Source organism: Chelonia mydas, chromosome 9 (genome assembly GCF_015237465.2).
Source record: "Chelonia mydas isolate rCheMyd1 chromosome 9, rCheMyd1.pri.v2, whole genome shotgun sequence".
NCBI classification, from domain to species: domain Eukaryota; kingdom Metazoa; phylum Chordata; order Testudines; family Cheloniidae; genus Chelonia; species Chelonia mydas.
Window position 1 is genome coordinate 5,622,662 of NC_057855.1, and position 26,899 is coordinate 5,649,560.

General features: G+C 52.2%; 1 protein-coding gene across 1 annotated transcript; it reads right to left on the bottom strand.

Moving 5' to 3' along the window:
- Nucleotides 1-11,363: 11,363 nt before the first annotated feature.
- On the bottom strand, nt 11,364-25,461 carry LOC102938241 (mucin-2). Its single transcript, XM_037909030.2, has 6 exons — nt 23,643-25,461; nt 21,050-22,159; nt 18,094-19,203; nt 15,968-16,081; nt 14,601-14,686; nt 11,364-13,776 (listed from the first exon to the last, which is right to left on the bottom strand). Exons 1-6 carry the CDS (start codon nt 24,670-24,672, stop codon nt 13,702-13,704), a joined length of 3,525 nt encoding a protein of 1,174 aa, XP_037764958.1. The 5' UTR covers nt 24,673-25,461; the 3' UTR covers nt 11,364-13,701.
- Nucleotides 25,462-26,899: the final 1,438 nt, after the last annotated feature.

Below are 26,899 nucleotides of genomic sequence, written 5' to 3' on the forward strand. Positions count from 1 at the left end.
CCGCCACCTCAGAAGACATCTAAGATAAGTAGAAGTTTCCTGGGGCTTGTTGGGAGAGGCAGGAGGAGAAGAGAGGGCTACAGAGGAAGTCGGGTACAGAGAAGGGCATCAGCAAATCATTGTGGAAGCAGTGTAATCTAGGGGTTAGAGCAGAAACTGGCAGTCAGACCTGAATTTGATTCCCCAGTAGTGGCACTGACTCTCTATTATGTCACAGAACCGCTCCGTGCCTCAGTTTCCCCCATCAAATAAACAGAGTAATGCTACTTAGCCCCCATTTGTAAGGTGCTTTGAGATCCTTGGACGAAAGGCGTGTAAATGCAGAGTATCGAAGCATCATTTACTGTCGTAACAGCTTAGATGCATTTCCTAGCCATAAATACCTCCAAGCGCCCAAAGTGATGGCTGCTAGGTGTCATTGCTAGTGTTGTAAGCAACAAACAATTCGTACGTTGTGTCCCAGGAGAGTCTGCCAGGGAGCAGTGCCTTAGGTTGTCACTGGAGTCGAGCATCACCCAACCGGCTGGCCAGCTGCCCTGAAACCCGCAGCACTTGGAAGGGAAATGCCAAGTGAAGTCACATCACGGTTGATGAGAGCTGGTAGTAAAAACACACTACTTCCACCAGTGCCGGAGCGGTCCATTAACACTGCTGATGGGGTCACAGATTGCAAATCATTAAGGGCTCTCTGCTCACTTGGAACAAATGCCAAGAGCAATTCAAACCCATTTGCAAAGTTAGGAAAGGGCCACGTGTTACCAGCATATGAAATCTGACACAGGTGATAATGGGGAAATGGCTTATGAATGGACATATAGACAAATGTCACAGAGAGCTGATATCAGTTTGGAATCATGCAAGGTTAGTGAGGGATGGAAAAAGATCTGGTACCAGTAAGATTGAATTCCAGCTTCCATTCTTTTTAGTAGTGCATACATTTTTCGTGCTCCTTTGAGACTGGAATTTTCCAATCTTGGCATCAGCCCAATGCTAACTTTTTTTTTTTTTTTAAGTGTGAGGAAAATTGCTCCCATCAGCTTGCTTCTGAGTTACGTGAGGGCACGTGGGAGGAAACTGCACTTTTCCTATTTTGTGCCAACCAGACAACTCAAACAGCAGAAGCAAGGCACTTCAAACTTGTCTTGTTTTGCAGATCTCATTGTTTTGCAGATCTCACTTAGGTTTAAAAAACAAGACAGTCTTGAAGCAAATCAGTTGAGGAGATTTTAAAGCCTATGGATACAAGTAGGAAATTACAAGTACACTCTTTAGGGTATAATTCACCTCTTTGCAAAGGGCCTGTACAAGGCCTAGACCACCACTTAAGCCCTCTTTGGGGGCAGTTAAGAAAGGCTCTGGTGGTATCTAGGACTTGTGCTTCTTCTCTTCATGGGGGGAAATCTTACCTTTGAAGAATTAATACCTTCCCTTCTCTAAAAGCCAACTAAATCCAAAGCTCCTAAATGCTGCAGCCCATCTGTCACCCAAGAAGCTTACAACCTCCCCCGCTGGCAAAGCCTGCAAGCTTCTCCAAACAGCTGCAGATAGCAAACAGGTGGGTTCCACCGGCAGAGTGCGGAAATAGTGATTTTTGCCCCTGTTGGGCCAAGGGGCCAGCCAATATTCAGGTCTTGCTGGGTTGTTTCTGTTACAAGGAGAAATGGATGAGAGGATTCAGGTATTTCTTTGGCCCACTTTATGCACTGCTTCTCTCACGGTCTTTTGGCTTTTGGGATCTAATACACACAGACAGCAGCCTGCAGCCAATCACTCTGCTCATGCCTGCATTTGCAACTAGTCCGAGGGAAACCCCCCGAGTCCCTACCGCTTACTTTCATGTGAAACAAAAATGTGACTAAATGAGCCAGAACTCCATCTGGTGACATGGCCAATGATGCTCAGAGCTGATGAGGGAAAGCAAAACTCTGCAGCATTTTCTAAGAGTCACCTACATCTAGTCCCTAAGCCTCACAAATTGCCACTCCAGGAAAGAAATTGAATGTTCTACGGAGTGTCGTTTTAGACCTGGCTCAAGAAGCTTAGCACAAGTGGAAGGGCACAGCATGGAGGAAACATGCCAGGAGTACAATGAAGGGATAATTAAACATTACAACATGGTTTTGAGCGGATATTAGCAAAGTTATGCCATAATATTTTAAGTACCCCGGTGTGTCCCCATTAGCATCAAACCAGCACTGAGGACTAACGGTTAGTAGAACAGAAATGTAGCTGCATGCCAGAGGGAACTAAAGTCTGGCTAAAGAAGAAGCTGAGTAAAGATCTAGGGGCATCAGAACCATCCAGCAGTGCATGGCATGCACTCTTTGGTATTAGAACTATAAAGGGATTTTGTGCAGGATAAAGAAAGATTGATAATAGCTTTGAATCTGAGTCATAACAACACCTACTGATGAGCTTTAGACTAGAATCTATGTACGTTAACCACGATCTGTCCAAATGCTATTGGCGGATTTATTGACAGAGGTTTCTAAACTCAACTGTGCCTTGTCATCTAGTCAGTGTTGTTTGAGCTGGGATACACAGAACACCAGCAACCTTAGAGCAAATGAATGGAGCAGGTGTTCCAATACCATTTAGATTACAGCACATCTCACTTGGCTCGCCCCATCGTTTTATAGCACTGAGCATGGTTGCCAATGCACTGGAAAGGGCTGGGTTAACCATAGATCCTGCTACGTTCTGTGTAACAGCCTTGTAAAAGTTGTGATACGTGCCATACAGGCTGCCCAAGATGAATGTGCAATGGACCCATGGACCCTAGGTGGGACCTGAATTCCCACGTACCTCAGACTCTCAGGATGAGCCTTTCCCAGGCCCAGGTGTGTGCAATACACTGACTTAATGCATCTGAGCACATCTCTCTGGCAAGTCACTGCTCACTCAGCCAGACAAGTGCTCTGTTAGCTCGAGTGACAGGGGCCTGGGCTGTTGGTAGCCAAGGACCCAGTTTGATCCTTACTGATGACCAGGGTGTCTGTGGGCCAGGTTCTCAGCATCATTAAGGCTGGTTTCCACCACACCAGCAGTGCAAATCAGCCATACAGTCATTGTAATTGGAACAAACCAGCTGGAGATTCCCCTGGGGCAGAGGCGTGACAAATTTGAGGATCTGTTTCAGCTTACGAGTTCTGGTTGACATTACACCGTGTTTCTATCAAAATGGCTGTATCATGAATGTCTCTCTGCCCGGGATAGCTCAGTGGTTTGAGCATCGGCCTGCTAAACCCAGGATTGTGAGTTCAATCCTTGAGGGGGCCATTTAGGGATCTGGGGCAAAAATTGGGGATTGGTCCTGCTTTGAGCAGGGGGTTGGACTAGATGACCTCCTGAGGTCCCTTCCAACCCTGATATTCTAGGATTCTATGTCTTGCCCGGTCGAGAGGCATGCCTTCCTCAGCCTGAGGACAATGAGAAGGTATTTCACATTTGAGGGTGGTACTTTGGTCACAGTAGGGTGCTAAAGAGTAACTGCAACCTTGGAAAACCAGTTTCATCTCAGAGTAAGTCGACACTAGAAATGCCATAGCAGCAGCACTGCAGTGTGGTGACGGAAGAAATCCACCTCTCTGAGCGGCAGTAGATGGAAGAATCCTGCTCTCGACCCAGCGGTGTCTACACCAGGGGTTAGGTTGGCTTAATTACATCACACCGGGCAGGAAATTTTTAAGCTGACCTAACTTTATAGTGTAGAGCAGCCCTTACCCCTCTGATCGGGGGAGGAAGAGGAGAGCAGTGGAAAGCCATCAAAAGATGGAACAAAGGAATCCAGGTGTGGAGAGGGGAGCGTACAAACTCCAGAGAGCGGCACGGGAAGAGGGAGCAGTGGGGAAGAAGTCTCCATGAGGGAGAAGCAACCCAGCATGTAGCAGGCTCATGGGGCAGGTGGACCTGCCTACTTTCCTGAGCCCAGCTGGGCCCCAAGGACTTCCCAGGGAAAGGTGAGCTAGTGAGGGGCATTGCAGCCAGGAGGTCTGTTGTTTACTAAATGATCCATGCACTCTTGTGCTTTATAGGATGAAATAAAAGAGCAATAACGTGCCAGATTTGTGCAAAGTGTGTGTGTGCCTGTTATCTGCTTCACAACTGCCACCTTCTTGCCTTCTGGGAGGGTTCCGCAGTACCCCAGAGCTCTGGGAGGGGGTGTGTTTAAGTACAGGGGAGTCTGAAGAGCCAGCCTGGCGCCTGGGGCTAGGCAACTGGATAGCAGGTTCCAGCTCGCAGGATAGGCTGCTGGACAAAGGGTCTGCACCCCAAGAGTGTGCCTAAGTGCCCCCAGACTGGGGCAGTGGCTGTGGCTAGCCTCCATGCAGGCTCTGGGAGGAGCAATTTGGATTCCCCTGGTAGCAGTCTACGAAGGCCAGCACACAGATCTGCGGCCAGAGCAATGCCAGACTGAGGGTCAGTGTGGCCGGCTCTACGTCGCTCTCTCCCAGCCTACCAGCGTAGGGGGCATGGCCAGGGGAAAGGGGCCTGGCCAGAACACTCACACTCTGGTGAGCCCTTGCGGCTGCTGGCAGCTGGCACCACCTGATTGCTTCTCCACACCAGCTGAGTGCCCGGCAGGCCACGGTTTGAGGGCACATAAAGGAGGTAACCGCCTCTTTGCGCTGCCCCCTGTCCCCCAGGTGGGACTGGAGGTGAATCAGCCAGCGCCCAGGACCAGCTGCAGGATCCTTATGCATGGATCCCTGTGTCCGAATGGGGGCTCTGTTTCCTTCGGGTTAGCTGGTTACTTCTGACAGCTCCTACTGGACCCTTTGCCATACCTGCACCTTGGCCCGACGTTTCACGCCAACTCCACTCCTCCAGCTGCCTGGTGACCTGGCATTGCCCCAGGACGCCTGGGGTGACCAGTTTTCAGTTTCCCCTCCAGGCCTTAATAAGCTTCCCATGCATCTGCCTGCTCCAGCGATGGCGGGATTGGAGACTGTCTCCTCTCTGGTCAGCAGTCCTGCGTTCCAGGAGGCAGCCAGCATTTGCTCAGCACCCGTCTTTTCAATTCCCAACAACCAGCTCAGCAGCCTGGTGAGAGGGGCTGGCAGCTACCGGCTGGCCTCTGAGCTCGAGCAGCAGCCTGTGAACTGAGCCCCAGCGAGGTCTCGGTACAATTAACTGACTCTCGTGAGCAGCACACTCCTCTGAAAGAGATTGTGAACGGAGCCAGGCCTGCTGCTGCGGCAAAAGGCCAGAGCCAGCTGTTGCCGGCGGGATGTGGCTGCGTCGGGAGCACGGTGCTTTTCTCAAGCTGCAGCTAGCTGCACCGGCTGTATACCCCTTCCCAGAGCAGGTGTCAGGCATGTTGGCCTGCAGCTGAGCCTGGGCCCACTAGCTGACCTGCAGCTGTGCATCCTGATTGACCGGACCCGCCCTGATTTGCTGAGAGGCGTCACCAGGCCGGTCCTTACGCCCAGCAGCAGCATCAGTCAGTGGCTGCTCAAATGCTTATTCCTGCAGCTGTGGTTGCTCCTGTACCTGCCTTGTTCCCAGGCCCGCCCCCACTCTGCTCCCGTGCCTGGTTCCAGCTCCGATTCCTGCTCCCTGACCCAGGGTCTCTTCTTGGCCTCTGATCCCCACTGCTCGGACCACCAGGCCTGACCGTCCACGCCCCGGTTCGTGACACTAGGGAAGGTTACTCGGACGCTATGGTGATAGGGCCATGTGAAGAGGCAGGTTCAGAGCAGGGCCACTGTTGCCAGGGGAACGCGGTGCCGCAGCTGTGGGGAATGCACCCATTTTACTGACTGGTGAGTAGCTCCTATCCCGTGGCTGCTATGGAGGCACTCCACGTCCCAGTATGCTGAGCACAGCAGGACCCTTACCACCGCCTTTGGAGGGTCCCTGCCAAGGGGCACAAGGATCACTGGAAAACTGAGCCATCTCTTCTCTCTGCTCAGCATCCCTGAGCGCCCAGGAGCCACACTGAGCGGCCGCTGGTACACATTGGCTCCAGTTCAAACCGTGGGAGTAGTCACCTTCTGAGACCAGCACCAGAGCAAGCCCTTGGAATCTTTCCCTTCCTTTGTGACGCAGGTTGGCTTGATTATACTGGCCTTGGATCTGTTCCATGACCTGGGGTCCAAAGTTATGGATTCAGCAGCCATCGAAATCAGTCCAGTGGGACATTGTGTGGGAGGACTAATTTCCTGGAGGTGTTCCAAGGCGTAGGCAGAGCTTCAGGATTAGGTCACGTAGCCCTAGTATAAACCGCACACCAGGACCCTGTTGACCCTGTTTGCAACCTTTCTGATAGCTTAGAGACTCAACAGCAGAGAACTCCAGAAATCACTGGATGCTAAGAGGAAAGGAGTACTTGTGGCACCTTAGAGACTAACCAATTTATTTGACCATAAGCTTTCGTGAGCTACAGCTCACTTCATCGGATGCATACTGTGGAAAGTACAGAAGATCTTTTTATACATACAAACCATGAAAAAATGGGTGTTTACCACTACAAAAGGTTTTCTCTCCCCCCACCCCACTCTCCTGCTGGTAATAGCTTATCTAAAGTGATCACTCTCCTTACAATGTGTATGATAATCAAGATGGGCTATTCCCAGCACAAATCCAGGGTTTAACAAGAACGTCTAATGCTAAGAGAACCTACTGGTTCCCTACGCCAGTGGCCAGATCCTCCACTGCCCAGCTCCGCACTGCCAAGAATGAGGAGAGCTCAAAGGAGCCCTCTTGTAACAATCAGACACCTCCAGGAGAGGACAGCGGGTCTGAAAGCAAAAAAATAAGCAATTGAATCAACTGGTTGCATACACCGTTGTTATGTACAAATAGATATCAAATAAAGTCTGTTATGAAAGCTTGTAATGATCTCAACTTGATGGGCATTAGGAGATCTGTTTATTGGTTGTGTGTGGGTGCTTCCAAGCCAGCTGTTTACACAAAACCAATGTCAAGTACCCATCTATTGTCCAGCCAGGGAAAGACAATGGGGGACCATTCAAATTAATGGGAAAGCACTGAAACAACTTGAAACTGAAAAGAAAACGTTACTCGTGGAAAACTAGGAAAAGAGGGAATCCTCCCCGCCCTGAATCAGTGAGTCACCATGACAAGAGAAAAAAACAGGCTTGGGTCTGTTAATTGTACCTAGGTCTATCCAGAAACTGAGGGCCAGCATGTAAGCAGGGCGCTGTCCATGAAACACTGGATCCCCTCTAGGACCAGGGCACACTGGGGAAACTGTTCAGAAGCAACGGATAACTTGTATTAGAAAACCGAATTTAGCTAACATAGAAGAGTAAAGCCAGAGGTTGCATCTATGTTTGTTTTCTGTATGACTTGTCTGTGTTTGCTTTTCCTCACTGTTTGACCTTTGACTCTGATTCTTCTATCAAATAAAGAGGGCTGTCCAGCAATTAAAAAAATTAATTGCGATTAATCGCATTGTTAGACAATAATAGAATACCATTTATTTAAATATTATTGGATGTTTTCTATATTTTCAAATATATTGATTTAAATTACAACTCAGAATACAAAGTATACAGTACTCACTTTATATTTATTTTTTATTACAAGTATTTGCACTGTAAAAAAACAAAAGAAATAGTATTTTTCAATTCACCTAATACAAATACTGTAGTGCAATCTCTTTATCATGAAAGTTGAACTTACAAATGTAGAATTATGTACAAAACAATGGCATACAAAAATAAAACAATGTAAAATTTTAGAGCCTGCAAGTCCACTCAGTCCTACTTCTTGTTCAGCCAATCGCTCAGACAAACAATTTTGTTTACATTTGCAGGAGATAATGCTGCTTCTTGTTTACAATGTCACCTGAAAGTGAGGACAGGCATTCTCATGGCACTGTTGTAGCCGGTGTCACAAGATATTCTGTAGTTTCCACATCAGAGTGGTGTTCTTTTAAGACTTCTGAAAGCATGCACCACACCTCGTCCCTCTCAGATTTTGGAAGGCACTTCAGATTCTTAAACTTGGGTCAAGTGCTGTAACTATGTTTAGAAATCTCGCATTGGTACCTTCTTTGCATTTTGTGAAATCTGCTGTGGAAGTGTTCTTAAAATGAACATGTGCTGGGTCATCATCCAAGTCTGCTATAACACGAAATATATGGCAGAATGTGGGAAAACAGAGCAGGGGACATACAATTCTCCCCCAAGGAGTTCAGTCACTAATTTAATTAATGCATTATTTTTTTAACAAGCGCCATCAGCATGGAAGCATGTCCTCTGGAATGGTGGCGAAAGCATGAAGGGACATACAAATGTTTAGCATATCTGGCACATAAATACCTTGCAATGCCAGCTACAAAAGTGCCATGCAAATGCCTGTTCTCACTTTCTGGTAACACTGTAAATAAGAAGTGGGCAGCATTATCTCCTGTAAATGTAAACAAACTTGTTTGTCTTAGCGATTGGCTGAACAAGAAGTAGGACTGAGTGGACTTGTAGGCTCTGAAGTTTTACATTGTTTTGTTTTTGTTATGTAACAAAAAAAAATCTACATTTGTAAGCTGCACTTTCATGATAAAGAGACTGCACTACAGTACTTGTATGAGGTGAATTGAAAAATACTATTTCTTTTGTTTATCATTTTTACAGTGCAAATATTTGTAATCAAAAATACTATATACTTTGATTTCAATTACAACACAGAATACAATATATATGAAAATGTAGAAAAACTTTCCAAATGTTTAATACATTTCAATTGGTATTCTATTGTTTAACAGTGCGATTAAAACTGCGATTAATCACGATTAATTTTTTTGAGTTAATCGCGTGAGTTAACTGCGATTAATCAACAGCCCTACAAATAAACTTTTTGTTTATTTCTACTCCGCTGCATATGATTCTAGACAAATTGGCAATCCTCTTCTTGGGTTGGCCAACACCCAAAGGAGGAGAACACAGACACTCAACCACAACCTCCAGTCGCTCCATAGCCTGAGGTCCCCTGCATCCAGGGAGGGTGCTGTGAGCACAGAGAAGTGGGAGATGAAGGTGTAAATGGGGTGGAACCTGTATAGAGCCCCACATGAATGAATGGATGAAATTCAATAAGGAAAAATGCAAACTACACCCCTTAGGAAGGAACAATCAGTTGCACACACATAAAATGGGAAATGACTGCCTAGGAAGGAGTACTGCGGAAAGGGGTCTGGGGGTCATAGTTGATTACAAGGTAAATATGAGTCAACAGTGTAACGTTGTTGCAAAAAAAGCAAACGTCATTCTGGGATGTATTAGCAGGAGTGTTGCAAGCAAGACACAAGAAGTGATTCTTCTGCTCTCCTCTGCGCTGATTAGGCCTCAACTGGAGTATTGTGTCCAGTTCTGGATGCCACATTTCAGGAAAGATGTGGATGAAGTGGAGAAAGTCCAGAGAAGAGCAACAAAAATGATTAAAGGTCTAGAAAACATGACCTCTGAGGGAAGATTGAAAAAAATTTGGTTTGTTCAGTCTGGAGAAGAGAGGACTGAGAGGGGACATGAGAACAGCTTTTACGTACATAAAAGGTTGTTACAAGAAGGAGGGAGAAAAATTGTTCTCATTAACCTCTGAGGACAGGACAAGAAGCAATGGGCTTAAATTGCAGCAAGGGAGGTTTAGGTTGGACATTAGGGAAAACTACCTAACTGTCAGGGTGGTTAAGCACTGGAATAAATTGCCTAGGGAGGTTGTGGAATCTCCATCATTGGGGATTTTTAAGAGCAGGTTAGACAAACACCTGTCAGGGATGGTCTAGATAGTGGATGGTCTACATAGTCCTGCCTTGAGTGCAGGGGACTGGACTAGACGACCTCTCAAGGTCCCTTCCAGTCCTACACTTTAATGATTCTATGTGTTACTTAGCACAGGGCCCTGGAAAACGTACTGCTTAGGGCCAGCCCACATATCGGAGCTATTTACCTTTAAAGGTAGGGGGGAGGTAAAGAGAGTGCTGAGAGTGCAAACAACACAGGTGAGCAGTCCTAGTCTCTGAGAGGGCACTAGCCAGGCTCCTGGCTGGGAACACAGGCTCTGCCTCAGTTTACATAAGGGGGTCTTCTGTGTTTTATATATGTAGCATGATGTGGGAGAGAATCAGAACCAGCAGCTTTGCTCCCTGGGCTTGGAGGTTGGAAGAGAAACCCAACTTGCATCAGCCCTGTTATCCGTCCATCCACCCACCTGGTTCCCATCACCACTGTATCTGATGAGGTGTATCAGTGATGCTCAGACTATGGCCTAAGAAAGGACCACTGCTGGTCTGCAGAGACCTCTCTCGTGGCCGGCAGGACCATGAGAGCAGACAGAACTCTGCACGGCCGGTGCGGGACTGGGACCAGAAGGGGTCCACAAAGGAATGGTTTCCGAAGTGGTGTGCAAAATGCAATGTGCGAGAACCTCTCTGGCAGGTGACAATGGCGAGAGCTGCAGGCACATTGTCCTGTCTCCCGCTGGGAAGCTGCGCTCCAACACCAGTCTCGGTCTCGTGACAACGGGGAGTCACCAGCCCACACCTCCTGGATTCCTGGAAAAGGAAAAAGGCCAGTGGGGTCCATGTGCAGGATGGGCAGAGATGTCGCAGATATGGGTGTAGCTGCTGTTAGTTTACCGCCACCGTATTGAACGTGCTCCTACGGGGACACACCAGCAGCACAATCCCACATGGGACGAACAATAGGGTCAGTCCCCATACGTCCGCGAAGGGCCAAACATCCTTATGATTCCTGGGTCCTTGCACACCCATTGCACACAGACAGGGAAAGGCAAACCAACAAAGAGGGGAAACCAGGCGCTGGACACACACATGGGTAGGGCTGCCAGTGTGCGACTGGTGCCCAGAACGTATGATGCATCCTACCCGCTCCATGGTCCACGTACTGAGCTATACGTGACCCCTCACCGCCTCCTTATGGCTGATCATGTGTTGCAGCATTTCAGGCCACTCGTAGGGGTGGGAAGAACCTACAGTTTAACTGAGATTTGTTTAACTTCAGATAAGATTCATGCTCCTGGGATCTGGTCAATGCTTGGGTAAGGTTTTATTCCAGCCCAATCAGTTTGCAAGTCATTATAGCTTCTTTTAGGGGCTCCCCTCTCTCCACAAATATAAGAGGGTGAATTCCTCAGATCAGCATTGGAAGTTCAGCATATTAGCCGAGGAGAACACGCACACTTCACTGAATAGGACCCCAAGTCCTCAGTTACTCCATTCCTGTGCTGGGCACAGGATGGGGGTGGGAGGCAGAACTGAAGGGGGAACTGCAGAGGGGGCCGTCCCAGATCACACCCAGTTGTGCCCAGAGTGGTCTTTTAAAATTATTTTAACGCAGCTAATAAAGATAACAAAGAAAAGAACGGTAACTAAGCCGGAGTAGAGAACCACTATCAGATTATACAATAAAGTAAGTCCAAGCTTTTTCACGGGTGAGGGCAAAGAAGACCATAACAAATACAATTATTAACTGGTAAAGAGATTTGCCCACCCAAATCATGTGATAATGGTCATTTTGTTATGCCCTGGTTTGGGGTTCTCTGAGATCATGAAACTAGTCTTCAGTTCTATACCCGCCAGTGTATTTTCAGGGTCCATTTCTGTCCTCTTTGAGGCCCCGTTATTCTGCCCGAGCAGCTCACAGGGGCCAGAGTGTAACCGAGAATTCCTAGATTCCAAGGCAGACGGGACCATTGTGGTCAGCTAGTCTGACCTCCTGCGTAACACAGGCCAGAGAACGGCCCCCAGATAATTCCGGGATCAGATATTTTAGAGAAACGTCCAACTGTGGTTTTAAAATTGCCAGTGATGGAAACTCCACTGCGACCCTGGGTAAATTGTTCCAGTGGTTAATTACTCTCGCGGTTAAAAATGTTACACCTTATTTCCAGTCTGAATCCAGTGCTAGGCCAGGGATTAAATAAAACAAAAAATTATTATTTGATTTGGTCTTGAAATTCCCAAAATTCTGTTTTTTTGGAGTTGTTAAAACAAGGGGAGGGTTTAAAAAATTGCTCGAACTAATCATTGTTTCAGTGTGATTTTATCTGGCTGATTGACCAGTTAATGAATTACTAGTTTCATTTGCCTCGGGGAGGGGACAAACTGCTTAACTGGGACTGGAAAAATCCAGTGAAGGACCCTGCAGAACTGGGTTTCCGTCACTGCTTCCTTCATACTCCCAGGTAGCCAGGGTCAGTACCAGGGTGGGTTTTAACTATCAGGACAAAGATGTCAAATGGACTCTGCTTTCAGTGGGGAGCCAGTGCAGAGAGTCCCTAAGTGGTGTGCTCACAGTGGCTTGTATTGCTAAGCGGATGGGCTGCAGCTGTCAGGAGGAGGAAACTACTATGAAAAATGCAAAACAGGGGTCAAAAAGGAGGAATAATGATTGAGCAGGGGGGTGAATAAAGGGTGAGGCCATCCTCTGCCCTGCGGAGCTCCTGCTGCTAATGCAGAGCGCATTGCTGGAGTGACACTCCCCGGGCGTGCCAGGATGGCTGAATGTTCGCTGCCAAAGAGGAACAAGGAAGAGATTTTTCTTTTATTCATTTCCCCGCTACTGTTGTTTGGAAGGGCTGGGCCCAGGAAGGAGGCAGAGAGCTAATGACTGGGGGGGTGAAATTCATTCCTCTCTGGGGGGTTCGCACTAGGCCTACTTATATTTTAAGTTGCCCTTAAGCCTTATGCGGTGCTTAGCATTCACTGCACATTGCCTTGGGTTGCAAAGACCTTTCTCTCCGTTCCAGAGGATGGTTGAGGGAGGCACATTGGCAGGACGGTGTGGGAAAGCTCTCACCGATGCAGTCCTCGCTCCAGCTGAGTGGTGGACAGAAGACTTTCATCTCCAGGCCCATCAGCCCACCACCTGCCAGATAACGACTCATTCTGGAAACGGACAGGGAAACATCCCAATCAACCCCGGGGGCTGGTGGGAACCATGGAAACAACTGCCCAGATCTTACAGCCAAGAATTTATTCCAGAGAACGAAAGTGCAGGCAGCAGGGCTGGGGACACGTCCTGGGAGGGAGGTTAGCCTCTCTGGTCCCTGATGGGTGACCCGTTCCATTTCTCTGGGTCCAGGGTCAATATGACCCAAAACATAAACATAACTTGGAAAAAACAATTCCTTTTACCCTGGGCTCGCAGGATTCGCCTGCACCTGGACAGCCAACAATGCAGCAGCAGTCAGAGCCTCCACTCGCTGTTCGCTCACAAGATCCCAATATTATTGATTATATGACAGCAAGGCCTAGTGGCTGCAACTGAGATATGGTGCTAGGATGTACATATATATAGTCAGAGACAGCCCCAAGAGCTTGCAATTCAAATCATTGGCTCCTTTCATACAGGAAGAGAGGACGGAGAGGGGAAATCTCCAGACTTGACATTTTTCATCTTCACTGGGACCTTTAAAGGGCATTCACCTCTTTTTTGAATTCTTACTGACTATGGAATCTCCCAAGGGCTTTGGCCTTTGAGAACCAGAGTCCAGGAGGGTTATGGCATAAGAAAGCCTGAGGTCTCAGCATGCAGAAGAGAGATTTCTTCTCCTGGGGTTAAACCTGTATCTTCCAGGTGTGGTTTCCACTCCGGAGTTGAGGAGCACAGGTAGCTGCAGCCGCGTGGTCCCCTTTCATGTCGTGGGCCTTGTCCTGCTCACTGTGGTACCCAGACACGAAGCCGGCGGTTCCTTGGGGGCCAGCAGAGTCACTGCTCACTTTTCTCGGACTCCTTTCCAGAGGACATTGAACTTGGTGCATGTGAACTTCCTTTTTAGCTCTTGCTCAAGCTGCGGGGAAAAGCACGGGGATGAAACCCACATAGCATGAGGATAGCGCTAAAACTGTGCCCCCGTGTCCCAACCCCGCTCTGCGGCAGCAGCGCTGGGCAGGAGAGGCGGGAAAATCCCCCCCAGCAGCCTCTGACCCTGTCCCTGGCAGAAGCCGTGGGATGGGGGAAGCCCCCCCCCCCCCCGCCCACACCCAGCATGCCCCAACCCTTTCCCCAGCAGAAGTCGTGGGGCAGCAGGGAAAGCCCCTGCACCCAACCCCACTCTGTGGCAGAAGCACTGGGCAGGCGGGGCTGGAGAAGCCCGAGCGCCCTGACCCTGGTCCCCTACAGAAGCTGGGGGGGCAGGGGAGGAAGCCTCAGCACCCGGAGCCCTGCTGTGGCCCCAGGACTGGAGGAGCTCTCACTCCCCACTGCGCCCCAGGGCCATGGCGCAGGGACAGAGCTTCTCCAGTCGTGGGGCTGCAGTGGGGTGTGGGGGAGGAGAAAGGAGCAAAAGGGGTTGCGGGGCTGCGGTGGGGGAGGCAGCGTGGGGGGGACCCTGGGTGGAACAAAGGTGGGCCCTGGGGAAGGGGCAGAAAGGGGTGGGGCTGTGGGTGGGGCCGCAGGCAGAAGGGGTGGGGAGGGGCTCCCCACTTGCTCTGGCCCAGGATCCCAGGAAGCCTTAATCCTCCTCCGGACCATGGACTGCATCTTTTTACAGTGCTAGCGGCTATTCAGCCCCAATTTTTCAACCTTTGCTTTTAAAGGCAAACCCCTTGGCGGCCTACTTCACACGCTGCGTTGACATTCTGTGTTAGAGATGTCAGATTTCACAAATCTCACCTTGGACAAAACCAGATGCCTAACCTGGGGCTCGCTGAGGTTCAGGTGAGTGGTGAGTCCCACCGATAGGAAGATGTGAGCACTAGCTAGGAATGGAGAGAGCAAATTATTATTAGGTTACCAAGAATTTCCGTCCCAGTAGCATCTAGACTCCCCCCCCAGGATCAGAGCCCCATAGCGCTAGGTGTTGTACATACTTATTGGATGAGAAGGAGCCTGCCCCAAATCTAAATAGACAAGAGCATTGTACAGATGGGGAACTGAGGCACAGAGAGACTCAGGGTCTGTCTACACTGCAATTAGACACCCACAGCTGGCCCGTGCCAGCTGACTCGGGCTCCTGGGGCTCAGGCTAAGGGGCTGTTTAACTGCAGTGTAGACAGGCTTGGGCTGCAGCCTGAGCTCTGGGACCCTCCCACCTCATGGGGTCCTAGAGCCTGGGCTCCAGCCGGAGTCCGAATGTCTCCACCGCAGTTAATAACCGCTTAGCCCGAGTCAGCTGGCCCGGGCTGGCTGCGGGTGTCTGACTGCATACCCTGCAGACCCTGCGTACCTCGCCCAAGGGAACACAGGGAGTCTGCAGCACAGCCGGGAATTGAAGCTAGCCCGATGCCTTATCACAAGATCACCCTTCCTCTCCTTTCTAATCCCTAAACCAACCCTTTGGGCCACTGGTCCCTGTAAGCTGTGTGCGTGTGCACGCACACACAGACCCTAAACCCCGCGCACACGGCGAAACACCGCACACACAAAAATTTTCCCAGAAGCACAAAAATGTGCACAGAAGAAATTTTTTGCCCACACGGCCTGTCAAAAATTAGAGGGAACATTGCTTTGGGCCAGCTCTGCCCTCGATTCACAGGCTCTGTGTGTCACTGTCTATCACGTCCAGGCAGCGGGTGAGGACTCCGGGGACTCCTGGACCAACCCCTCGTAAGCCATTGTACCGGAACGCCCTTCCGGCTCCCAAAGACAGGCCGGAACAGCAAGCTGGACATTCAACTCGAGCCCTGGCCCATGGTCCTTGGCCAGGAATCCCCGGAGACCCCGGCTGGAGAACAGACCTCCTTGTGCATAGAAAGCAAGAGACAAGGTCTCTCAATTTATGGCACAGCTGATCTGGCGGGGGGGATTAAACACTACAAACTACAAAGGCACCTGTGGAATGGGAGAGGAATCAGCAGGGGGCAGGGCTGGTGGGCCTGCGGCTGCCCAGATCCACTAGCCATTCAAGAGCAGAGGCTCTGAGGATGCCGCAGTTGCCATGGCATGGCCTGGCAAGAGGATCCCTTTCTCTCGGTTGCCAGCACGCAGCCCGGCCACTCAAGCAGGGATGGGGATTTGCCCCCAGCAGTTACAGCCCTTACTTGCGTTGGCAGCTGGAGGGTGGCAGGTGGGCAGCGCTGTTGTCTGCTCTTCCGTCGTGACACCTGGGACCGAGGGCAGGGCCGTGGAGGTAGGCCTAGCAGCGGATTCCGTGGCTGTTTAAAAGAAAGCTGCCATCAGTGTTGTCTGCAGAGACGTGCAGATACTGCGCTGGACGCAATGGAGGGGAGCCCAGCTCCGAAAAGCCAAGCATTTCCCTTCTTCTGTAAGTCCTGTCTCTGAGGAAAGAACCAACATAAACCTGCCACTTCTTCCTCGGTTTCTGATACCTCCACCTCTGAGTTTCCCCTCTCCACAACAGAGCTTGTCTACATGCAGTTATTCCTGCTTAACTCTATGGGTGGGTGCTCTTATTCCAGAATAATAATGCCTTCTTTGCAAGTGGATTCAGCTACTTGGGAATAAGACACTCTGATTCTGGAATAAGAGCATCCACACAGGGAATTAAGCAGGCATAGTTAATCTGCTTTAATTTACACCCTAGTTTATTCTGTATTCATTTTCATGTGTAGACAAACCCACATATAGACAATGTGTTTTTCAGGGTTATAATCTGTGCTGGAATGTAATAAACTATAGCTGAAATGTAGCACACTTGTAAAGTTAGTGGTGTGCCCCTCCTCGCCCCACACAGTGGCTGGTTCACCTAGAGGATAACAACCTACTACTCCTGCCAGCTAATGGAGTTATTCTTTTACCTCAAGTGGACAGTTCAGAGTTCAAACCTTGCTGATGACCGGTGGTGGAGGAGTGTTATACGCACCTTCCATCTCTCAAACCATATTAGTAATCAAATAATAAAGGTCAGAGAAATTGACAAAACTCTGTACAGAGAACCCAAGCCCAGATGGGGTACACACATCCATCTGGCTATAAACTCTAGGGGAGTCTTTATTCATTGGAACTTGTAGGATGATGATTTTTCAGAACACAAATGAATTCCCAGATTCCTCCCTTGCCTCTCCGACATCATCCCCCATGCCACTGGGTTCCCATTTCACGTGTTCTACCATTCCCGGCGTGGAAGCCTTTATCCACAGCACAACATGTCCTTGTTTGGCTTCTCCCAAGCCCTCACCTAGCACATGAATGTGCCCCCTTGTTACTGGTGGCTAACAAGGCCCTGCAGTGGTTACATTTCCAATGCTTGGTTTGCTTTTTTGCAGCACGCCGGCTTTTCGGAAATCATGCACCCAGGCAAACACTCCAGATGCCTTCTGTACCTCTCCCCGTGCCAGCGGCACCAAGCTACCTCAGCTCCACTGGACTAGGCGAGGAGGGTGAAATTCCCTCCTCTGCAGAGGTCCGGCACAGGGTTCCTGAACCACAGAAAGCTCACTAAGATCTATTGAAAAGCCCTAAGCGGCACCTAGGCCAGGTCACGGCCCTTCTGCCCAAGGATGAAGTTCGTCCTGCAGGAATACAGGGGAATATTTACACTCATTCCATACCGAAGGCCCTTTGTTGTGCGAGCAGGAGGGGGGGTGGTGGGCGACTGGCGTGGAGTTGTCGTGTGTGGTGCTATTGCCTGGCGGGACGAGCTCCGCGCCCAGCTGTGAGCCGGGCGCCAGGGCTCGGAATGGCTTGTGCGGCTGTCTGAAAAACAGACTCCCGTTGGTGCTGGCTACAGAGAAAGCCATATTCCATCCGCTCGGTACCAAGGGGAAAGCACAAACCCATCCTGCTATGCCAGCTCAGGAAATCCCAGCCACCCCTGACGCCCGTGGACATGGGGAAGCTGGTATAAACACTGAGTGCTGCGTTCCAGAGGCTGCGCAAGCTGCACTCAGGGCCCAACCTCGGGCCGAAGGCGGCCGTTGGTGTGGCCCATTTCTAACGCCTGATCTCCCCCGGAGCAGGATTGCGTTATTACCTTCTGTGGGGCTGACGCAATTGGGTCTTTCCTGCGTAGACCCAGCCGCACCACGTTCCAATGACACTGAAACCCTGCCATCCTGATATTCAAATACCCATTACTTCAAACCTGGTTCCCTCCCGGCCCAGGCCCGACACTGCCTCTTGCTCCACCCTTGCCTCCCTCTCCCAGACGGCTGGCCATGCATCTCGGCACAGCACCTCCCTTACTTGCGGAAGCTGTACCCCTTACTTGGAGCTGCACTGAAGTTCTGAGTGGCGGGAGTGGTACCCGGGGGCACCTTGCTGCTCGGTGCGGCCACAGTGGGGCTAGCTGTAGCTGGGAATTTAACCGTCGTGCTTCCAGCTGGGACGGCGGTACTACGGACCGTTCGGGGAACCTCTCTTCTTGCCGTGGTGCTGACGGCCGCTGTGGCATTAGCTGTCCTGCCGGTGGTGAGTGTCTCTGTCACGGTGCCGGTTGAAGTTCCCCTTTCTGCTGCCGCGGTGTGAGGACCGGGGGCTGTGCTCTCGCTCGTCGCAGCACGCGACATGCCAGGGGGGCTGTTGGCCGCCAGAGTGGTTTCTGTGCTGGAGCCCACTCTTGATGCTGTTTCCGTCGTGGACGCGGTGACAGACGTTGGTGCGGTGGTCTCAACAGCCCTGGTACTCACCCGCAGTGAAGGGCTGGTTTCTGTCGCTGTGGGGATAGCCCCTTGAGTTGTGGTTGTGTTTGGCATGGCGACAACAGAGGCTGTTGTGAGTGTCTCTCTTCCTGCAGTAGTCTCACGGTGTGTGGCGGTTGTAGGATCTGCTGGGGGGGTTTCTCCTGCGCTGGTCAGAGTTGCCATGGGTGTCATGTCAGCTGGCGTGGGGACAGCCTCGGTTGCTGTGGTCAGGGTCGCTGTCTGTGCGGTTCCACTGGGCTGGCTGATGGCAGGATTGGCTCTGGTCATCTCTGCTGCCGAGCTGGTGGTCAGTGAAGCTGGGGTTGCATTTGGTGTGGATTCCGCTGTCGGTGTAGTTAGCACCCATGGGGGAGTATCCTGTGTGGTTGTGTTTGTCCCTGCTGCCGTAGACCTAGATACAGCTGCTGTAGAGAAGGGATAGGCTGTGCTTGTCACTGCTCCGGGATTGGGATCCGTTGTTGGTCCGGTTGTGTTCCCCATCGCGAGGGTGACCATTGTGGTGGTTTCTGCGGCTGGGGTGCTTGGACCATGCTGGCTAGTGAGAGTCGCCGCTCCAGTGGCCGAAGCTGCTGTCATGGTGGCCGGTAGAGTTGGGGTCTCACTTGGCGCTGGGGTAGCAGGGTCTGTTGGGGAGGGCGCTGGAGCCTCTGGGTCTGTACCTGTGATCCCTGCCGCTGTAAAGAGATGTGAACAGTCAACGGCGCAAGACTCTCGCTCTCCCAGTAATGACTGAAATCACCCCCGCAGTGAGCCCGGCAGCCCGCGCGCTCCCTTTTATTGTCATCATCCAGTAGAACGCAGCTCTGCTGAGTGACTAACTGGCTGCAAACCTCCCAGCCTTGGGAAGTTCCCCAGATGGCCAACAATCGGCCTGCTGCTTTTCCCGCATGGCCCAGCGACCTCACCGCCTCTGGGGTGGGTTCCATGTTATCTCAGGTGCCCAGCTTCCTCACGCTCTGGGATTCGGGGGGCGCCAGCCCCAGCCTTCCTGCCTGCTGGTGGTAGCTGGGCAGGTCCCCCCTCAGGAGCGCCCAGAACATTTCTGGAGCTCACACAGCCACCCACCGCTATGTCGTCGGTGTTGTGTCCGCTTTGTTACTGTGTCACCTCCTTACGTCCCCAAACTCGCCTGCCTGACACTTCCTCCCCCTCAGACACCTCACACCACTGAGCCAGCGCTAGGCACCCGCAACGGGCAGCCAGCAAAGAAAGGCAAAGTGCGGCCCAGGAGACTTACACCTCTGGCTGGTCGTAGCAGCGCGGGTGGCCGCTGAGTGACACCGTACTCGGAGGACTTATTTTCAAGGCTGCATTTTTATGATCAGCACCTGTGTTCTCAGCCAGGACCAGTCCTCAGTAATTTAGACCCTGGTGACAGGGACTCAATTCACTTCAGAGGCTGTTTTGGGGGGGAAAACCCATTGTGCTGGCTGCAGAGAAACACAGGGCTGGCCTCTGTGTAAAGAGGGGAGGACACGGCCGGCCCCTGTGGGAATCCCAGCTCCGTTTTGCATTCCTAGAAGGACCTAGAAACTGATATCACAGGCAGTTTTTAATCGAAGGCTGCTCTCCCCAAGGTCTGCTGCCTGGTTCACCACGATACACAGACTGGGAAGCAAATAAATACATAAACTGGGGCTATATCTAGGGTGTCACGTCAGCCAACAGAAGGAGCCCTTTGACCTGTTACTCCCCCAACCCCTCCCTGTGCCTCAGTTTCCCCATCTGTAAAATGGGTGTTGTGATACTGACCTTCTTTGTAAAGTACAAAAGTTGCTATGTGTTATTATGATGATGAATTAAAGAAACTGGGCCGGCTTTGCCTCTCACTATTATACCAGTGTTAATTAGGAGTGACTCCATTAAAGTCGGTGGACCTATGCTGGTGCCAAAGCTGTGCGCCCGAGCAGAGACTCAGCCCCGCTGGTTTTAATTAACAAAAATAACCACAATGACAGCTCTTCCTTCCTCCTCACTGTGACGGGCTCCCTCAGAGCGTACCGCAGACGAGCGAGCTCCTGTTTAAACAATCCCTTGGGCACAGAAACAGAAAGGAAACGGAGGGGGAATTCGGCTTTCATAGCCACACGGATGGATCTCGGCTCTGATGTTGTACCCTCGTGAGCCTAGGTCCGATCGCATGTCCCGGGTGTAACACCACAGACTGCAGTGGAATTGCTCCGGGTTTACCCTGGGGAGATCAGAATCGGCCCCTTGCACTAGTGCAGAATTCCCTGAAGGGGATGGCTGTGGGATACATGTAGAGGGAGTAACATCTATGGAAGCAGACAGAAAGATTGATGGTGTTGTATGCGTCCTGCGTAGACCCAGCCGCGCCACGTTCCAATGACACTGAAACCCTGCCATCCTGATATTCAAATACCCATTACTTCAAACCTGGTTCCCTCCCGGCCCAGGCCCGACACTGCCTCTTGCTCCACCCTTGCCTCCTTCTCCCAGACGGCTGGCCATGCATCTCGGCACAGCACCTCCCTTACTTGCGGAAGCTGTACCCCTTACTTGGAGCTGCACTGAAGTTCTGAGTGGCGGGAGTGGTACCCGGGGGCACCTTGCTGCTCGGTGCGGCCGCAGTGGGGCTAGCTGTAGCTGGGAATTTAACCGTCGTGCTTCCAGCTGGGACGGCGGTACTACGGACCGTTCGGGGAACCTCTCTTCTTGCCGTGGTGCTGACGGCCGCTGTGGCATTAGCTGTCCTGCCGGTGGTGAGTGTCTCTGTCACGGTGCCGGTTGAAGTTCCCCTTTCTGCTGCCGTGGTGTGAGGACCTGGGGCTGTGCTCTCGCTCGTCGCAGCACGCGACACGCCAGGGGGGCTGTTGGCCGCCAGAGTGGTTTCTGTGCTGGAGCCCACTCTTGATGTTGTTTCCGTCGTGGACGCGGTGACAGACGTTGGTGCGGTGGTCTCAACAGCCCTGGTACTCACCCACAGTGAAGGGCTGGTTTCTGTCGCTGTGGGGATAGCCCCTTGAGTTGTGGTTGTGTTTGGCATGGCGACAACAGAGGCTGTTGTGAGTGTCTCTCTTCCTGCAGTAGTCTCACGGTGTGTGGCGGTTGTAGGATCTGCTGGGGGGGTTTCTCCTGCGCTGGTCAGAGTTGCCATGGGTGTCATGTCAGCTGGCGTGGGGACAGCCTCGGTTGCTGTGGTCAGGGTCGCTGTCTGTGCGGTTCCACCGGGCTGGCTGATGGCAGGATTGGCTCTGGTCATCTCTGCTGCCGAGCTGGTGGTCGGTGAAGCTGGGGTTGCATTTGGTGTGGATTCCGCTGTCGGTGTAGTTAGCACCCGTGGGGGGGTATCCTGTGCGGTTGTGTTTGTCCCTGCTGCCGTAGACCTAGATACAGCTGCTGTAGAGAAGGGATAGGCTGTGCTTGTCACTGCTCCGGGAGTGGGATCCGTTGTTGGTCCGGTTGTGTTCCCCATCGCGAGGGTGACCATTGTGGTGGTTTCTGCGGCTGGGGTGCTTGGACCATGCTGGCTAGTGACAGTCGCCGCTCCAGTGGCCGAAGCTGCTGTCATGGTGGCCGGTAGAGCTGGGGTCTCACTTGGCGCTGGGGTAGCAGGGTCTGTTGGGGAGGGCGCTGGAGCCTCTGGGTCTGTACCTGTGATCCCTGCCGCTGTAAAGAGATGTGAACAGTCAACGGCGCAAGACTCTCGCTCTCCCAGTAATGACTGAAATCACCCCCGCAGTGAGCCCGGCAGCCCGCGCGCTCCCTTTTATTGTCATCATCCAGTAGAACGCAGCTCTGCTGAGTGACTAACTGGCTGCAAACCTCCCAGCCTTGGGAAGTTCCCCAGATGGCCAACAATCGGCCTGCTGCTTTTCCCGCATGGCCCAGCGACCTCACCGCCTCTGGGGTGGGTTCCATGTTATCTCAGGTGCCCAGCTTCCTCACGCTCTGGGATTCGGGGGGCGCCAGCCCCAGCCTTCCCGCTTGCTGGTGGTAGCTGGGCAGGTCCCCCCTCAGGAGCGCCCAGAACATTTCTGGAGCTCACACAGCCACCCACCGCTATGTCGTCGGTGTTGTGTCCGCTTTGTTACTGTGTCACCTCCTTACGTCCCCAAACTCGCCTGCCTGACACTTCCTCCCCCTCAGACACCTCACACCACTGAGCCAGCGCTAGGCACCCACAACGGGCAGCCAGCAAAGAAAGGCAAAGTGCGGCCCAGGAGACTTACACCTCTGGCTGGTCGTAGCAGCACGGGTGGCCGCTGAGTGACACCGTACTCAGAGGACTTATTTTCAAGGCTGCATTTTTATGATCAGCACCTGTGTTCTCAGCCAGGACCAGTCCTCAGTAATTTAGACCCTGGTGACAGGGACTCAATTCACTTCAGAGGCTGTTTTGGGGGGGAAAACCCATTGTGCTGGCTGCAGAGAAACACAGGGCTGGCCTCTGTGTAAAGAGGGGAGGACACGGCCGGCCCCTGTGGGAATCCCAGCTCCGTTTTGCATTCCTAGAAGGACCTAGAAACTGATATCACAGGCAGTTTTTAATCGAAGGCTGCTCTCCCCAAGGTCTGCTGCCCAATGACAGCTCTTCCTTCCTCCCCACTGTGACGGGCTCCCTCAGAGCGTACCGCAGACGAGCGAGCTCCTGTTTAAACAATCCCTTGGGCACAGAAACAGAAAGGAAACGGAGGGGGAATTCGGCTTTCATAGCCACACGGATGGATCTCGGCTCTGATGTTGTACCCTCGTGAGCCTAGGTCCGATCGCATGTCCCGGGTGTAACACCACAGACTGCAGTGGAATTGCTCCGGGTTTACCCTGGGGAGATCAGAATCGGCCCCTGCACTAGTGCAGAATTCCCTGAAGGGGATGGCTGTGGGATACATGTAGAGGGAGTAACATCTATGGAAGCAGACAGAAAGATTGATGGTGTTGTATGCGTCCTGCGTAGACCCAGCCGCGCCACGTTCCAATGACACTGAAACCCTGCCATCCTGATATTCAAATACCCATTACTTCAAACCTGGTTCCCTCCCGGCCCAGGCCCGACACTGCCTCTTGCTCCACCCTTGCCTCCCTCTCCCAGACGGCTGGCCATGCATCTCGGCACAGCACCTCCCTTACTTGCGGAAGCTGTACCCCTTACTTGGAGCTGCACTGAAGTTCTGAGTGGCGGGAGTGGTACCCGGGGGCACCTTGCTGCTCGGTGCGGCCGCAGTGGGGCTAGCTGTAGCTGGGAATTTAACCGTTGTGCTTCCAGCTGGGACGGCGGTACTACGGACCGTTCGGGGAACCTCTCTTCTTGCCGTGGTGCTGACGGCCGCTGTGGCATTAGCTGTCCTGCCGGTGGTGAGTGTCTCTGTCACGGTGCCGGATGAAGTTCCCCTTTCTGCTGCCGCGGTGTGAGGACCTGGGGCTGTGCTCTCGCTCGTCGCAGCACGCGACACGCCAGGGGGGCTGTTGGCCGCCAGAGTGGTTTCTGTGCTGGAGCCCACTCTTGATGCTGTTTCCGTCGTGGACGCGGTGACAGACGTTGGTGCGGTGGTCTCAACAGCCCTGGTACTCACCTGCAGTGAAGGGCTGGTTTCTGTCACTGTGGGGATAGCCCCTTGAGTTGTGGTTGTGTTTGGCATGCCGACAACAGAGGCTGTTGTGAGTGTCTCTCTTCCTGCAGTAGTCTCACGGTGTGTGGCGGTTGTAGGATCTGCTGGGGGGGTTTCTCCTGCGCTGGTCAGAGTTGCCATGGGTGTCATGTCAGCTGGCGTGGGGACAGCCTCGGTTGCTGTGGTCAGGGTCGCTGTCTGTGCGGTTCCACCGGGCTGGCTGATGGCAGGATTGGCTCTGGTCATCTCTGCTGCCGAGCTGGTGGTCGGTGAAGCTGGGGTTGCATTTGGTGTGGATTCCGTTATCGGTGTAGTTAGCACCCGTGGGGGGGTATCCTGTGTGGTTGTGTTTGTCCCTGCTGCCGTAGACCTAGATACAGCTGCTGTAGAGAAGGGATAGGCTGTGCTTGTCACTGCTCCGGGAGTGGGATCCGTTGTTGGTCCGGTTGTGTTCCCCATCGTGAGGGTGACCATTGTGGTGGTTTCTGTGGCTGGGGTGGTGGCTTCGGCGGCTGTGCTTGGACCATGCTGGCTAGTGACAGTCGCCGCTCCAGTGGCCGAAGCTGCTGTCATGGTGGCCGGTAAAGCTGGGGTCTCACTTGGCGCTGGGGTAGCAGGGTCTGTTGGGGAGGGCGCTGGAGCCTCTGGGTCTGTACCTGTGATCCCTGCCGCTGTAAAGAGATGTGAACAGTCAACGGCGCAAGACTCTCGCTCTCCCAGTAATGACTGAAATCACCCCCGCAGTGAGCCCGGCAGCCCGCGCGCTCCCTTTTATTGTCATCATCCAGTAGAACGCAGCTCTGCTGAGTGACTAACTGGCTGCAAACCTCCCAGCCTTGGGAAGTTCCCCAGATGGCCAACAATCGGCCTGCTGCTTTTCCCGCATGGCCCAGCGACCTCACCGCCTCTGGGGTGGGTTCCATGTTATCTCAGGTGCCCAGCTTCCTCACGCTCTGGGATTCGGGGGGCGCCAGCCCCAGCCTTCCCGCTTGCTGGTGGTAGCTGGGCAGGTCCCCCCTCAGGAGCGCCCAGAACATTTCTGGAGCTCACACAGCCACCCACCGCTATGTCGTCGGTGTTGTGTCCGCTTTGTTACTGTGTCACCTCCTTACGTCCCCAAACTCGCCTGCCTGACACTTCCTCCCCCTCAGACACCTCACACCACTGAGCCAGCGCTAGGCACCCGCAACGGGCAGCCAGCAAAGAAAGGCAAAGTGCGGCCCAGGAGACTTACACCTCTGGCTGGTCGTAGCAGCGCGGGTGGCCGCTGAGTGACACCGTACTCGGAGGACTTATTTTCAAGGCTGCATTTTTATGATCAGCACCTGTGTTCTCAGCCAGGACCAGTCCTCAGTAATTTAGACCCTGGTGACAGGGACTCAATTCACTTCAGAGGCTGTTTTGGGGGGGAAAACCCATTGTGCTGGCTGCAGAGAAACACAGGGCTGGCCTCTGTGTAAAGAGGGGAGGACACGGCCGGCCCCTGTGGGAATCCCAGCTCCGTTTTGCATTCCTAGAAGGACCTAGAAACTGATATCACAGGCAGTTTTTAATCGAAGGCTGCTCTCCCCAAGGTCTGCTGCCTGGTTCACCACGATACACAGACTGGGAAGCAAATAAATACATAAACTGGGGCTATATCTAGGGTGTCACGTCAGCCAACAGAAGGAGCCCTTTGACCTGTTACTCCCCCAACCCCTCCCTGTGCCTCAGTTTCCCCATCTGTAAAATGGGTGTTGTGATACTGACCTTCTTTCTAAAGTACAAAAGTTGCTATGTGTTATTATGATGATGAATTAAAGAAACTGGGCCGGCTTTGCCTCTCACTATTATACCAGTGTTAATTAGGAGTGACTCCATTAAAGTCGGTGGACCTATGCTGGTGCCAAAGCTGTGCGCCCGAGCAGAGACTCAGCCCCGCTGGTTTTAATTAACAAAAATAACCACAATGACAGCTCTTCCTTCCTCCTCACTGTGACGGGCTCCCTCAGAGCGTACCGCAGATGAGCGAGCTCCTGTTTAAACAATCCCTTGGGCACAGAAACAGAAAGGAAACGGAGGGGGAATTCGGCTTTCATAGCCACACGGATGGATCTCGGCTCTGATGTTGTACCCTCGTGAGCCTAGGTCCGATCGCATGTCCCGGGTGTAACACCACAGACTGCAGTGGAATTGCTCCGGGTTTACCCTGGGGAGATCAGAATCGGCCCCTGCACTAGTGCAGAATTCCCTGAAGGGGATGGCTGTGGGATACATGTAGAGGGAGTAACATCTATGGAAGCAGACAGAAAGATTGATGGTGTTGTAGGGCCCCTATGGTGAAGGCCTTTATTCTAATATTCCAGTGCAAGGAGCGTGATATTTCAGACACTCGTAATCCTGGATCCTGGCCTGGCCTCTCTGTTTTCTATCCCACCCTAGCTTCTCTCGTGGTTAATTACATGTTGCCTCCTTCAGCTTGTGTGAAGGAACCAGTAAAGGCCAATTTCTCAAAGAACAAGCAAACAAAAAGGCAGCATCTTGTCTCTAGAGTGGTGCATCAGAGATCAGGGCAGAAAACAACCCCTCAGAAATGTGCAGAATTAATGTGCTCACTGAACACCGCAATACAAATTAGTCAATATCGTAACCACCCCCTTCCCCGCTGCCCCGCTGAGATAAAACAGGTAACACAGACTTAGCCCTTACCAGCAGTGTTCGCTTGCAGGATCCACCCAGAGTGCAGCAGAAAGCCCAAGAGCAAAACCAGCCCCCATGAACCTTGCCAGCCCATCTTAGCGCATCTGCGGCGTGCCCTGCC

What these genes read in the sequence shown, in the direction of transcription:
- LOC102938241 (XM_037909030.2), bottom strand. Translation starts at nt 24,672, where the DNA reads ATGACAGCAGCTTCGGCCACTGGAGCGGCGACTGTCACTAGCCAGCAT. An exon ending in GAACTTCAGTGCAGCTCCAA is followed by an intron (nt 16,082 to 18,093) that starts GTAAGGGGTACA and finishes TCTTTTAAACAG; the next exon opens with CCACGGAATCCGCTGCTAGG. An exon ending in GGCATCTGGTTTTGTCCAAG is followed by an intron (nt 13,777 to 14,600) that starts GTGAGATTTGTG and finishes TTTTCCCCGCAG; the next exon opens with CTTGAGCAAGAGCTAAAAAG.